At 57.9% G+C, this 15,436-nt stretch overlaps 1 protein-coding gene across 1 annotated transcript; it reads right to left on the reverse strand.

Moving 5' to 3' along the window:
• Positions 1 to 1,929: 1,929 nt before the first annotated feature.
• Positions 1,930 to 15,436, reverse strand: KLHL21 (kelch like family member 21). Its single transcript, XM_055419461.2, has 4 exons — positions 14,248 to 15,436; positions 11,413 to 11,818; positions 6,772 to 6,844; positions 1,930 to 5,274 (listed from the first exon to the last, which is right to left on the reverse strand). The coding sequence occupies exons 1-4, from the start codon at positions 15,266 to 15,268 to the stop codon at positions 4,981 to 4,983; spliced, it is 1,794 nt and encodes a 597-aa protein (XP_055275436.1). The 5' UTR covers positions 15,269 to 15,436; the 3' UTR covers positions 1,930 to 4,980.

A 15,436-nucleotide genomic window follows, 5' to 3' on the forward strand; every position in this document is an offset into this window, starting at 1 on the left:
CCATTCCAGCCCATCCAGTGGTCTGTTCCCCGGGAACCTAGGCTCCGGGAGGAGCTGCTTTCCCGCTGTGTCCTGTAGACGAAATGGGGCACTGCCTGATCTGTGCACCCCAGAACTTGGCCAGCAGCTTCCCCAGGTTGTTGGGAGACCCCACGGGTGAAACGTGGGTTGGTAGCTTTGGGGGCCACGCCTCTGGCTCGGGGCACTCTCATTTTTCTACCGTCTGGGTTTTAGAACCGGACCAGATGGAGCAGTAGCGTTCTTACAGCATAGCTTCAGAGATGCCACCTAGTGAGGGCGGAATTCACCACTCAGCGTCTGGAGTCTAAACAGGGTGGCCAGGGTCCTGATGATAGTGGCTGGCCAAGACGGGGGCCCAGTGAGTGTGCAGCTGAGCGGATCTCGGGGTGGAGGACAGGCTTGCGGCTAAGCATACTCTGGATCTTGGCTGGTAGACTACGGGCAGGAACTTTCCCTGGGGAGAAGCTTGTCCAGGAGGCTGGCTTTGAGGCACAGGCAAGGCCAGGCCTAGAATGGCCAGAGGCCCGGGTAGCACCCAGGTTCCACAGTTGTAGGAAGAAGCGCGTGGGCTCAGGAGGCCAGTTGCCTGCACCGATTCCTCTCCAGCTCCTTTGTGATGTCTGTGACCTGGGGCAAGTAACTAAGCACTTCATTTCCTTATTTTTAATGGAATTACTGACAGTACATGCTTCATAGAAAAGGATTAAATGAGGGAGTCTGCTGTTGCAGTCCCACTACTGGATAACAGACAACCCAGAATTGCCCATGGGCTGGGGGGCAGGTCTGCTTTCAAGATGGCTCACTTGTGTGTGCCTGAGAAGGTGGCCCTGGCCGTGGGCCGGGTGCCCCTCCAGGGGTTGCCTGGGCTCCACCAGAGCATAGTAGCTGAGTGCCAAGAGCACATGTCCCAACAGGAGGCCAAAGCTGCCTGTCTGTGACCCAGCCCTGCAAGTCCACAGTGTCACCCCGCCACATTGTGTTGGTCCAGGCAGTCACCACACATCATTTCTCAGGTTCAAGGCTAGGGAACGTGGACCCCACCACTCAGTGGGAGTGTTGGAACCTGCATATGTTCACAGCTCCCTCACCCGGAGTGTGCCCTTCTGCTCACTGCTTAGCATGGTGTGGGCCCAGTCAGCAGCAGTGACAGTCATGACCCACCTCTCACCTCCTCACTGGAAGATTCCTAAGGCACCTACTCCATCCTGTGCTGAACACCTCCTCGGATTTGAGAAAGGAAACTCTGTTTTAGAACCAGAACCCATCCAGCCATCTTTCCTGTTATTCCTTGAACACCAGGTAAAGAGGTAAAGATAATATTCAAGTGCAGTGACTGCCAGCCAGGTCATGAGCCACTGCAGATGGCCTGGGGACTGAGGTGGACCTGGCCTCGAGATTCCCCCTTCCTGGCCGGGCACTGGCTGCTTCCTTGGGTTCAGTGGGCTCTGCAGACATAAGGAATGTTCCAAGCTTCTCAGTCTCCTCTGGGGGATTCGGGATTTACCCACTGCAGAGATGGGGATCTCACCACCATTTGGGACCCCACTTTCAGGAAGGGGGCACAAGGCAGTGGGCAGAGCGCCCTGGAGTCAGGAGGCTGAAACAGCTCTTGGCATCCACCACCCACCTTCCTCCCACCTCCAGGGCTCAGCCTCCTCTTTCCACTATTTCCTGCCTTGTAATGACAGAGACGAGAAAGGGCCTGAAAGGCTTTGTCCCCCCAGACCACCAGCACAAGTCCTGGGCACTTCAACCTCAACCTGCTTCCCTCTGGGCACAGGGGCAGCTGCATTAGTGAGTCTTAAATGTGCTCAAGTACTCCTTTGCTCCCTTGCCCCATGTGCCTGGCCTCAGCCCGTAAGGCTCCAAGACCCGGCAGCAGCAGGATGGAGGCGATGACACCAAACATATAGGAAACGTTTTTATTTCAAAAAGTTAATGTATTGAAGGCATCCTAAAACCTTACACAGGATCCCAGACACAAAAGCCTAATGAACAGACAAATAAATACGCAAACCTGCCCCACGCTCGGGGGGCTGGCACTGGATGTCGGACCCTGGAGGGAGGGTGTGCTAGTCCAGAAGATTCTCTGAAGTTGTATAAATATAGAATACTTTATAACAGTAGGTCAACATTAAATACTAGTCACCGAACTCTCATAACTTAACTTGCCTCACAGACTCAGTCACGTACATCTAACATGTAGAGACAGTCCCTCCCCGGCTGGCCCCGCCTGTTGTGCAGTGATACAGCGGAGTGCAGAGGGGAGGCAGGGAGGGGACACTTCTCAAGGGTTGACCCTGCTCCTGGACCCCCAGTGGGAGCCTGCTGTTGCTGAGGCTGGTGCCTCCCCTTCCCAAGGTGGGGTCTGGGGGGTGGGGACCTGTGGAGTTTCTAGGAAGTGAGCATCACCGCCCCCCCGCCCACCAAACCACCATCTGAGTCACTGCCGGCGAGCGGGATGGCTGGTCACACAGTGAAGTACCAAAAACAGCGAAGACCAGACCAAGGCCCAGGCTCTGGCCCTCAGCGCTGACCAGAACGCCGTGGAGGGTGACAAATGCTGATTTTAGGAGGAAATCATGAGTGTCTGCAGCCCCAGCAAAAGGCCTCCCCATAAGCCACTGCCTGTCCTGCCCTTGACACAGGAACAGCCCTGCCTGTCTGGGGGGCAGTAGGGGGAGTTCCAGTGACCATGGCACACGGCTACCTTCCACCCCCATCCTGCCTTCGTGGGCTGCCCAGGCCCTCCACAGAGACAGCCCTGGAAAGGGCACCTGGAGTCTTTCCCATGAAACCGAGTCCCTGCTACACCCCCATGACCTGTCATGTGTCACCACATCTCTCTGCGTGACGTCACACCCCCTGGGAGGGCACAGACTGGCACTGCACTGGTGACTGGGACAGAATCAAGGCTCCATGGATCCCAAGCACCCTGGCCTTGCTGTCCCCCTGCCACCCACAGGAGATGAGCCATCACATTGGGCAGCCTTGCCTGTCTGGGAACCCAAGTTGGCCACTCCATGGAGCCAGACCACCTCTGGGTGGGCTTGGCCCACCAAGCAGTCACCTGGGCTGGAAGAAAGGTCACAATAACCCCTGGGGAGTGAGGTGAGGGCAGTGGAGGGGGAGCGACTAGGGCTGCAACCACCCTGGGGGGAGGGGGCAGGCCAGCCCCAATTCACAAGGGAGGGCACTCAGACCAGGAGGGGTGACCTGGGGGGGTCCCCAAGGGAGCAGAGGGCAAGGCCCTATCCTGGCCAAGGCCCAAGGCAGGAAACGCTGACTACCCACCCCCCGCCTTCCCACTGTGCCAGCTATACCAGGTGGGGTGGGGGCTGGGGGTGGTCCCTGAGCCAGGGCCCAAGGGGACCTGAAGGGCCGGCTCTGGGCTGTGGCTGCTCCAGTGGGGTTTCCAGAGCAAGACGGTCAACCTGACAGCGATGGCTCCCCCACACCTCCTCACAAGGGAAGGCAGGGCCCCCCCCCACAGCTTCTGCCCAATAAAAGGACTGTTAAGAGCCACTTGGGAAGTGATGGTGAGAAAACATTTTTCTTGGTGAGAACACGGATGAATATCCCACCCAACGAGGAAAATAAACACCCTCCCCTTTGGAAGGGAAGGAGAACAAATTCAAGCAAAAGCTACTTTGGGGACCTGGAGGGGCCAAGACCAGCATCCACTGGAACACTCACACTCCTCAGAACCAGGGACTCCGGGGTTCCCACGGGCTCCTCCGGGCACCCGCCTTGAGTAGCCCTGGCTTCTGCAGTGTTCAAAGCACATGCCAGCCCCTTACCCCCTGCAACTTCAGCAGTGGCCCTGGAAGAGTAAAGATCAAACCACGTGGACCTTGCTTCTAGCTGCCCTCTCTTCCTTTAAGGAAAGGCCAACTGTGTTTGAAACCTTGTGACCAACCACCAAGTCTGCCCCGCCCCGGGTTCCTTGAGAAACAACCCGCTCCTCTGCTCAGGCTGCCAGGGCAAGGGCGTCCACAGCTGTTTGCCTGGCGGGATTTCAGCGACAAAGTCCCAGGGCCTCCTGGAGAGAACCTACGACCTTGCACTTGCAGCCTTTAGTCCTCTCCTGCACGAGCCTGGGACGAAGGTCCTGGAGGCCCCCAAGTCATGTGGGGCCACATTGGCAGGTGGGCTGGACAGGAACCCACGCACCTGCCCCGGCCCAGGTCCACTGGAGACAGACAACCCCCAGCAGGTCCTGCTGGGTACCCTTCAAGGCCATGCTCCTGTCCACGCCTCGCTCTGTCACCAAGTCTGAGCTTACTTCCAGGAGGCCCACCCATAGCGGATGTCTCAGTGCGAGGCCCCAGCAGGGTTGAGGAGCTGGGCAGGCAGACCCCTCCACTGCGGAGCTGGCCTGCCGGCTATCCAGCCCTGACTATGGAGTGTAGAACCTCCCTGGGGCCATCGTCGGCCTGATTCTCCATGTTCTGGATAGCAGGATCTGCGAAGAGGCTGTTCTCAGACTCCCCTCTGCTTGTACCCAGAAGTGCTGGGGTTCTGCTCTCCCAGGGCAGGGGCAGGCAGGGGGGCAAGTAGGCACAGGTGGTGACTGCAGGAGGGGTGTGCCTGCATCTGTGAGGTGGGGGCCTGGGGCGGGGGGGATTCACTGGCGCCTGAGACATGCTGACAGGAAGGCAGTTCTTCCTGGACCAAGGAGAGGGGGCATGCACATCAGCCTTGGTCCCAGCAGGCCTGCTGACAGGGAGGCAGCTCTTTCTGGACCAAGGAGCAGAAGTGTGCACCCTGGCCTGGCCCCAGGAGGCCCTGAACATACAGCAGCTCCCCAGGTATCGCATCCTGAGCCTTGCTCGCTCGGCTGCCCCCAAGCCCACACTCTGCCCGGTGGGCCCCATCTGTCCTGTGCACAAGGAAGGGGTGATGCCCCTTGAGGTGCCAGGTTACATGCACTGAGGCCCTCCCCGGGCTGGGCCAGGGCTAGTGCAGCTCAGAGGGGTTCTGTGGCGGCCGGGGCTGGCCCACATCCATGTCATTGCTGCCACCATCTAGCTCAAAGCCGCGCCCGCCCAGGGGTGTCTGGGGCATGAACTGGCGGAAGATGCTGACGCTGCCGTGCCAGAAGGTGGGCTCTGGGAGCCGGCCCACCACGCTCCACGCCCGAGTCTCTGGGTCGTAGGCCTCCACCACGTCGGAGAGTTCGAAGGTGTTATCGTAGCCCCCAGAGACGTAGAGCTTACCTCCGAGGACGGCCAGGCTGCCCCCAACGTGCACCTGTGGGCCAAGGTGGGCAGTGAGGGGAGGCTGGCAGCCAGGGCAGGGGAGAGCCCCCACGGCTGCCCCTCCGCGGGGAAGGTGCCTGGGGCCCCTGGCACGGGTGGCCTTGGCACTTCCTATACCCCAGCTAGGAAACAGGGGCTCCATGCCCAGGGGTCACACGCCATGGCTGGTCCCAATGGTGGTCAAGGGCCTCCAAGCAGCATCACCCCCGTAAGACAGGCACAATTGTTCTCCCCATCTTACAGACGGGAAAACTGAGCCACACATGGCTGACAGTGGCAGAGCTGGGACTTGATCCAAAGTCTGGGCTCTGAACCACAAGACTGGACTATCCCACCTTTCCCAAAATTGCTATAATGAGTACATGTAGCTCATTATGGGCTTCCCAGGTGATGCAGTGGTAAAGAACCTGCCTGGTAGTGCAGGAGATACAAGAGACATGAGTTCAGTCCCTGGGTCAGGAAGATCCCCTGGAGAAGGAAATGGCAACCCACTTCAGTATTCTTGCCTGAAGAATCCCATGGACAAAGAAGCCTGGCGGCTTACAGTCCACAGGGCTGCAGAGTTGGACACAACTGAGCACGCGTGTGCGGTAGCTCATTATGGGGACAACCAAAGTTAGATCTGGCAACAGTAAAGATGTTAAGTAAGCTCTGAAATTGTAAATTATGACACTGGTCACGTAGAGGTATCAAGAGAGAACGTTTGGAAAATTCTTTTTTTGCTGTGGAGAGGTTGTGCCACGCAGCATGTGGGATCTTAGTTCCCCGATCAGGAATTGAACCGTGCCCCTCGCAGTGGAAGCACAGAGTCCTAACCACTGGACCACCAGGGAAGTCCCAGGTTGGGAAGTATTAAGAAAGACAGAAAACAGAGATAGAGGTGGGTATAGATGTGTGTCTGGGAATAAGGAAAGTGCCCATGTGGCCAAATGCTACCAAACCTTCCTGGTTCCATCTTACTGTGAAACTCAACAAGCCAAGAAAGTCACATCCCATTAGGCAGCAGAAGTGTGGGTACACAGCAGGTGCTCAATAAATGTACTCCCAAGGTCAATCCCCAGAGACCTCCTTGTCTGACCTCATCCCTCTGTTGCCCCTCTGTTCACTCTGCTCCAGCCATGCCAGGCTTAGGGCTTCTTCCATAAACATATCAGGCATGGCCTGCCCCAGGCCCTTTGCACTTGCAGTCCCTCTGTGGAACACTCATTCCAAGCCTGCTCTCTGGCTCACAGCAGGCACTCAGTGAACTCTGGTCTGAACGGATGAACTAAGCTGTGTGACTCTGGCATCTTATTTAAGGTCTCTGTTTCGGTGACCCCCAAACACAAGCTGAAGACAGCAGCAGCCCGCTGTGCAGTGAGACAACACTGGGGAAGTGCCCAGTACAGACCCCTGCCTGCTAGGACTGAACCCCCAAACACCTATGCTGACACTGGTTGGAAACCAGGACCAGCCCGAGCTCCCAATGCTGGCGAGTCTGCAAACTCACCTGATTCATTGACGGGATCTTATCCCATTCATTCTTGGTGGGGTTATACACGTCCACTTCGGCGGAGTCGTCCCTGGGGAGGGGGCAAGGAGGAAGAGCAGGTCAGAGTGAGTAGGAAGCCCCTGGGTGTGAGTGCTGGAGAAAGGGTTCTTCAGGCCCACCGCCTTTGGGGACCTCTGTGGTGCTGTTTGGCTGCCCACTGGGACCCCACCGTTGGCTCAGAGGGGTGGACTTCAGGTCCCCACACCTCAGCTCTGAGGCTGGAACCCACCCTTGTTCCACAAACCCAATAATCACACTTAAACCCCTTCCTGCAGCCCAGCACCAATGCAGCCGACCCTGCCCCCCTTACCATGGTCATACAGTCTAGCCTCAGCTCCCAAACTGACCATGGCCCTTCCGTCCAATCTCCACTTATTCTTCTGACTTGGACTTCTGCCTCCTCTTCAGGATAGCCTTCCAGGGCTGACCAGTCTAGGCCAGGCCTCCCGCCCCACTGCCCACACCCCTGTGCCTTGGATTGCTCCTCGGCCACTGCCCTCCCACCCTGCCAGCCCCCATCACACCCTGTTCACTGCTATGTCCTGGGTGCCCACAGGGTGACCAGAACCACAGGACTGAGGACACCAGCACTGCCCCCCACTTTGGGCGCAGGCTCCTTCAATCCTGTTTGACTCACTCGTGATGATTTCACTCAAACGTTCAAAGGCATAGCCTCAAAAAACACTATCTCCCAAACAGTAGCGTTGATAAGGATGGTCACAGGTCAGGGGTTAGCAGAAGGGCCTGAGAGCAAACATTTCAGGCCTCGTGGAGCAGACAGCCTCTGCGGCAGGTCCCCAGCACTGCCGCTAAGAACAAATGCAGCCACGGATGTATAAACAAAGGGGCTGGTTGCCTTCCCATAAAACCTTATTTATGGACGCAGCTTTGAATTTCACATAACTTTCCACACGTCAGGAAGTATCACTCTCGCTTTGATTTTTTTTTTTCCTCCAGACACTTCAGAATGTAAAAACCATTCTTAGGCTGTGGCCTGTGAGAGGATAATTGACATGGGAACCCGCTGGGCTGCCCTCCCCAGCTGCAGGAACACAGAAGCTGGTAAGAAGGTGCCAGGCTGGACAAGGCTCTTGCCTCCTGCCTCTGTGGGGCTGGGACACCCCAGCCCAGGAGCCATGTGAAACTGGGACCAAAGTGGAGCACAGCTAAGGGGAGGGGGCTGCTGGTCGCTGCTCACAGCCAATGGCAGCTGCGGTGGACAGTGTGGGACCCCTCCCTGTCACAGCCTCTTCCAGACTCGGCCCGGGGATGGATTTGAGATCAGGTGCCACTCCAGCACTACTGCCTAGAAAATCCCATAGATGGAGGAGCCTGGTAGGCTGCAGTCCATGGGGTCGCTAAGGGTCGGACACGACTGAGCGACTTCACTTTCACTTTTCATTTTCACACATTGGAGAAGGAAATGGCAACCCACTCCAGTGTTCTTGCCTGGAGAATCCCAGGGACGGGGGAGCCTGGTGGGCTTCCGTCTATGGGGTCGCACAGAGTCGGACACGACTGAAGTGACTTAGCAGCAGCAGCAGGTATAAAGGGTTAAAGTCGAGGTCTCGCCGAGATTTTCAGAGCTGAGATGCGGGGGGCGGGGGGGGGAGGTTAGGTTCAGAGAGACCAGAGTCAGACTGAAGGATGGAAACAGGGTTAGGGATACCGGTTAAGGTCAGGGGTTAGGATACAGGACAAAAAAGGAAGATGGGGGATGGGCAGGATAGGAATCAGTACAGGGTCTAGTGTCAGGATAAACAGCAGGAAAGTTTCTGAAGTTAAGAATGGAAGTCAAAGACAGTATCCAGGTACTGTACTATACTGTATTATATATTGTAACCCAAGTATTGTAGTATAGGGTCAGATAGGAATCAAGAGGGATGCCAGGCCTGCGCACATACACAGCATGTTCAGGGGGCCCTGTGAGCAGGGGTGATGTGGCTGAGGTGCCCAATAGAGTGGCCAGGGTGCATGAACGCTAAAGTGCACGAGACCCAGGCCCTGGGGCTCGCCCACACGCTCAGGTGAGGCCAGGTCCCCACTGTTCACTTACATGACAAACAGGCTGCCTTTCTAGACCGCTCACACGCTTGCCAAGTTTGGTGGGAACTCTGGTGGCGGTGGAGGTGGGTGTGATGAGCAGAGTCAAGCCCGCCTACCTGGCCCTCCATGGGTTGGGTGATGTACGACGGCTAATAGTGGGTCTGGGGGGGCATCCTAAGGTTCGCACGTGGGGCGGTTTAGCAGCTGACCAGCGACCCCGACCAGGAGGACCAAGGTGCTGGGGCCTTCTGCCCACCCGCTGGTCCTTGGGCATATCTTGTTCTAGGACTGTGGGGTGGGGGTAGGAGGGTGTTCTCAAAAGCACGCAGCCTGTAACTGCCATGAGGGGCTGAGGCCAAGTTCCTGGCACTCTGAAGAAGGTTCTGGCACCCTTGTAAGGTGTATTTATAGACATCCCCACCCCCACTTTGAAGAGGTTTTCACAACTCGGGGAGGAGAGCTGGACGAAGGGTCAGATGAAGTGATGTTTTATAACAGGGCCGGGAGCCGGCTGGGTCTCTGGGGCTTCCTCAGAGCCGACCTGACCTTTCTGGGAATCAGGAGGCCTGGCCACCGTGAGACAAGCAAAACCACTGGGTTCCAACTGTGTTCTCCTAGGAAGCCTGGGAAAGAGCCTCAGGTCTGGGGCAGGGGAGGGGAGGCTCGGCTGGTGAGAAGGGAGTGGCCCAAGAAGCACACAGTCCCTGTCCTCAGAGAATCCCAATTCAAAGTCCCAGATGGAATGGGGAGGGAGGGATGGTCATTCACACCTTCCCCTCCCCTCTGGGTCTGAAGCTTCAGGCAGGCTCTAGGCCAGGGAGGGGAGAGGCAGATACACAGCCTACGAGCATGTAGGGCTCCCTGATGGCTCAGATGGCAAAGAACCTGCCTCCCAATTCAGGAGAACCAGGTTCGATCCCTGGGTTGGGAAGATCCCCTAGAGGAGGGCATGGCTACCTACTCCAGTATTCTTGCTTCAAGAATCTCATGAACAGAGGAGCCTGGCAGGCTATAGTCCATAAGGTCACAAAGAGTCAGATACAACTGAGCAACTAACACACACAAGCACGTACATGTGTGCATACGTGACACACATGCAGAAGCTGTGAGCTGCAGGTATGGAGCTCCCAGCTCCTTGGATGCCCACTGGCCGATCAGGAGGGGGCATTTGGCTGTGACAAATCATCAAGACCCACGGATGCATGCTGACCCATTGGGTGCCCAGCTCCACGGCTCCGCAGTTGGAGGCTGGGATGTGGTGACAGCATGTGGGACCTGGGTTGGAAGTTCTTGGTTCTAACGCTGTGCCACCATTAAAAGCCTGAGGGGGCCTTTCCTGGTGCTCCAGTGGCCAAGATGCTGTGATCCTGAAGCAGGGGGCCCAGGTTTGGTCCCTGGTCAGGGAACTAGATCCCACATGCCTGCATGCCGCAACTGAAGATCTTGAGTAACTAAGACCTGATGCGATCACATAAACACACATAAAGCCTGCAGTTGTGAGCGAGTCCCTTACTCCTCTGTCCCTGTTTGCCACCTGTGAAAGGGGGACAACAGTGGTGTCATCTTATTAGACAGCCAGGGGGCACTAGCTTTGAAAATGTCCATAGAGCAGGTAACCCTGAGCTCAACCCACTGGGGATTCCAACAGGCTAACTACGGTCATTGTTCCTGAAGGCAGCTCCAGGTCGGCTTGGTACCAGGCCCCTCCCTGGTCCAGGGTGGCGGCAGGATCCTGGGAGAACGGCATTCTTTTAGCAAGACTCATGAGCGCTCCTGGGCCAGGCTGGGCAGGAAGGGAAGAGTCAGAACCCGCAGAGACGCACTGAACCCAGAAGTTCTGCTTTCTGCAGAGAGGGCGAGGTCAATCCATCCACCTGGTCCCTCACACCTGGCACCAGTCGGCTGATGAGCAAACCATCTGTCAAGGTCATGCTCCCCCTCCCAAAGACTCAAGTGTCCAGAAAGCGCTCCTCTTATTAAGATTCAAAGTCCCTCTAAGGTAGGATAGGTGGCTCCTTTTAGTAAAGGCCATATGAGACTAACTTGGGTGTTTAGAGGGACCCAGCTTCCCAGGTGGCGCTAATGGTAAAGAACCTGCCTGCCAATGCAGGAGACAAGGGTCTGATCCCTGGGTCAGGAAGATCCCCTGGAGGATGAAATGGCAACCTATTCGAGTATTTTTGCCTGGAGAATCCCACAGACAGAGAAACCTGGTGGGCTACAGCCTACAGGGTCGCAAAGAGTCAGACACAACTGAAGCAACTTAGCATGCATACACAGGCGAAGTCTAGCCAAAGAGACAGTTGATTTAACATCTTTGAATCTACAAAAGTTCTCCGCAAAGACCTAGCTCCATCCATCACACTGGGGTCCCAAGAGGCCACAGAAACCACTCTAAGGAATGAGGCGCAGAACCACGGCTCCAGGTCAGAAAGATCCAGCCTCAGAGCCCAGTGTGGCCTCAGTTTCCTCATCCGTGAAATGGAAGAACACTGAAGCTGTGCTTAGCTAGTAAAAAAGAGCACCCAGTGGTCTTGGCCCCTGGGGACTCACCTGATGAAGTACATGAGTCCGTTCAGGGTCACTGTCTTGGGGGCAAAGGACCACGGTGGGAGCTGGCCGCAATCCACCAGAGACCACAGGTCCGTGTCTGGGTGGTAGCACTGCATGACCATGGTCTCCTTGCCGGCCAGGGAGCCAATGGCATAGAGCCGGCCCCGGCAGGCCGTGGTGGAACAGTTGTCCATGGGGTAGGTCATGGGCTGCAGGGCCTCCCAGGAGTCGGTGGTATGGTCGTAGCGCTCCGTGCTGTCTGCAGCCACGACATACAGCAGCCCGTCCAGCACGGAGGAGCTGTGGTACTCCCGGGCCTTCAGCATGGGCGCCACCTCCGTCCACTCATTCACGCTTGAGTTGTACCTCCACACACAGTCGTAGAGCCGGGAGCCATCAGATCCACCTGCCAGGAAGGACAATGGGCAGATAGATGATTAGCCCACACCGACTCAGGGTGAGTCACCCACCCGTGACTCCCTGAACTTCCTAGAGAGTGAGGATGAAACACACATCCTCTCTTACCAAGGTCTGAGCCAGGGGCTCAAGCCAGGTACAGGCTGACCATTGCCCAGGAGGATGGTCCAGCTTCACGCCATAAAAACACCACCGCACCTCTGTGGGCCAACCGGAGGCCCAGAGGCCACAATTCTGAGTACATAGTAACCTCAGTTTGGATCCCTGCACTCAGAGTCAGACACCTCAACTGGGTGGGAGCATCAGGTCTTGGAGTCCATTTTCCCAGGGAGCCACAAGTCATGTGGGTAGGAAGGACTTCCCTGGTGGTCCAGCGGCTAAGACTCTGAGCTCACAATGCAGGGGGCACAGGTTCGATCCCTGGTTGGGGAACTAAGATCCTGCATACTGTGCTTGGCCAAAAAAAAGATAAAAACAAAAACAGCAAATGTGGGTGGGGTGCCTGGGGACTTGTTCATTAAATTCTAGGCATCCCCTAACCAAGGCTGGCCAGGATGAGTTAAGAGGAAACCTAAGAGCTTAGCCAGCAAGAAACCTAACACAGAAGGTGATGCTATGAGTGAACTTCTGGGGTTGTATTTTTTGATTTATGTGCAAGCTACTGACTTGTTTTGTTTGGAAAAAGTCATCAAGCTGTGCAAGTATAATGTCTACTTTTCCATCTATATGTCCAGAAAAAGGGCTAAAAAGCAAACAAAGCCCAGTGGTACTGGCTATTGCCATAAATTAAACCAGGCTCCCCTAGGACTTTAGGATTCCCACAGGGTGAAGGGACCCCAAGAACCCTGGGGGTTGTATTCCTCTTCTTGTCCCAAGCCTGGGGGCACAGGGCAGAACAGAGCTGCCATGACATTCTATCCAGATCACAGCCTGGAGCTTTTAGAGGGAGAAGACAGCCTCCTTGTAAAGTCCTCCCAGCCTCCCTTCTAAAGGAGAACTGTGTCAAAGGCAGCTGAAGCCGCCTCCTCGCCCCGTAAGATTCCCTAGAGGCAGCTGTAGGGAATGACCCAGCCACCTGTCTAAACCCAAAGGATTAGCTGAGACATTTATGGAAGGGTGTGCAAAGTTGGGGCGAGTCTGGCCAGTTGTGGGAGTTCACTGACCAGACTTCAATGGTGGGGGGTGGGGTTGGGTTGAAGGGGGTTGGTTCCCCAACAACACAAGGCCAACCTCAGACTGGGAACTGGCCCATTCTGGCAGATTCCCGCAGAAGCAGACCTGGAATGGCAGCCACCCTCAGGCAGGACCTGGAGTGGCAGCCACTCAGCCGAGCCTGTCCTCAGGCTGGGATGAGCCCAACTTCTCAGCTCAGAGCCCCTAGGACACTGGAGGGAGGGGTGGGTACCTCAGAGCTGGCTTTCTCCCGACCGAACTAACGTGCCAGGCTGGACACAGCGCTGCGCCGGCCCAGCTGAGGCCTCCCTGCCCGATCCAGCCCCCTGCAGGCCCTGAGCATATGCTTGGCCGGGTTCTTTCCTTATATAGCCCTCGCACAGACCGCCCTTCCTCACTCCACGCATGGAGGGAGGCTCATGTTTGAAATGGGATTCATCTTTAATAAAAAATGTGGGAGATGCCCAGGACTGGGGCAGGCTGGGACCCGCCCAGCATGACTCGGCAGTGTTTTGGGGTTTGGGCCAAGTAATTGGAAGAAAACCTCTTAGCATGTGACTCTGTTTACAGTCGCTGGGCCGGGAGCAGCCTAAATACCACGTGACCCACAGTGCAGGGCCTAGGTACAAGCCCCAGAGAACGCTGTCACTGGTGACCAAGTGAGTGAGTCAGGGAACTGTGCTGCTCAGCTGGGAGGGAGAAATCCCCCCTACCGGAGTAGAAAGGATGTACCACAGGGCATCAGTCCCTGGCCTGTCCCTAGATCCTAAGGGAGAAAAAGGAAGCACTCATAGTGCAGGGTTGGAGAAGGAAATGGCAACCCACTCCAGTGTTCTTTGTCTGGAGAATCCCAGGGACGGGGGAGCCTGGTGGGCTGCCGTCTATGAGGTCGCACAGAGTCGTACCTGACTGAAGAAACTTAGCAGCAGTATGCAGGGAGGCTGCCCCAGTGTGTTGCCACCAAATCATGATACCACCTGGGCAAGGAAGGGGCTGCCCAGACGGGCCCTTCGAGAGCCACAGACATTCTTGTCCCACTAATACAAAGGGGTTCTTCTAGATCTTAAGTATCAACCCTAGAAACTTCTGTGCCTGCAAGTCGGGGGGAGGAGGAGTGTCCACCTGCACCCAGGTGCTGCCTGCGGTTCCAGGCACTTCGGGTTCTCCTGCAGGTGAAAGTGCCTGCTCCCACGTTGGGGTCTGGGGGGCCCAGGGTCCTCCTGATCAGCCCTCATGCCCACTCACCCGTCACGTAGATGTCGTTCCCCAGCGCCACGATGCTGTAGCCTCCGCCCAGGTGGTCGGGGAACTCTGCCAGGTAGCGCCACTGGCCCGTCTGCGGGTTGTAGCAGTCGACGGTGACCAGTTCGTCGCAGTCCTGGTCGCATCCGCCCACAAGCACGAGGATCTCGGCGAGGCCGGTGGAGGGGCGCGGCCGCATCCGAGGGCAGGGCCCGCGGTCGTGGCGGTCGTAGCGCGCCGCCTGGAAGTCGCGCGCCTCGCGCAGCAGGCGCAGGCAGGGCGGACAGCGGGCCACCAGCGGCTCGGCCTCGACGTGCGCCAGCAGGTAGAAGCGGCGCACGAAGGGCAGGCGCACGGCCTCCAGCAGCTGCGGCCAGTGCGCCGCGCGGCGCGGCGGGTCGGCGCGCACCCAGCGCAGTGCCAGCTGGTAGGCGGCCTCCTCTTTGGGCACGCAGAGCCCGTCGTCGCGCAGGTAGCGCAGCAGCCGCGCCAGGGGCAGACGCTCCAGCTGCTCGGGGCCCAGCTCGCCCACGTGGCGCAGGATGAAGCGCTGAGCCGCACTCGCCAGCCCCGCGCAGCTGAAGGCCTCGGCAAAGTCCTGCATGTCCAGGCAGTTGGTCAGGTCGAGCTGCTGCTGCAGGAAGGCGCCGCACGCCTCCTTCACCGCCGGGAACTGCAGCAGGTCGGCTGCGCGCAGCAGCGGCTCGGCGTTGTCGCCGCTCACCGCCACGCGGCCCGTGTAGCTGAAGTCGAGCAGCAGCTGCAGCATGTCGGGCGGCACGCCGTGCAGGCGCACCCGCTCGGCGCGGCTCTCGCGCAACTGCCCGGCGAACATGGCGCGGAAGTAGGGGCTGGCGGCCGCCAGCACGGCGCGGTGCGCCGGGAAGTCGCGCCCGCCCGCCGCCTCCAGGGTCACGTCCAGGAACTTGCGCTCGGCGCGGAGCTGGCTCAGGCCGCGCAGCAGGCTCAGCGCGTGCGCGGGGTCCGAGAAGGGCAGTACGGCCAGGGGCGCCGGCCGCTCCATAGCGCCTTGGCTGGGGGCGCGGGGCCGCTGCGCGCGGTACTCGGGAAAGCCGCGGCCGGAGCCAGCGGAGAGACACTCTGTGCTGGGAGCCGCCGCAATAAATACGACCGGGCGCGGCGGCCTCCGGGGGGCCGGGCCACGCGGGGGCGGGGCGTCACCGACACCGCC

This window comes from Moschus berezovskii, chromosome 17, assembly GCF_049115385.1.
Source record: "Moschus berezovskii isolate FMDL1 chromosome 17, NW_MosBer_1.0, whole genome shotgun sequence".
Lineage (NCBI taxonomy): Eukaryota > Metazoa > Chordata > Mammalia > Artiodactyla > Moschidae > Moschus > Moschus berezovskii.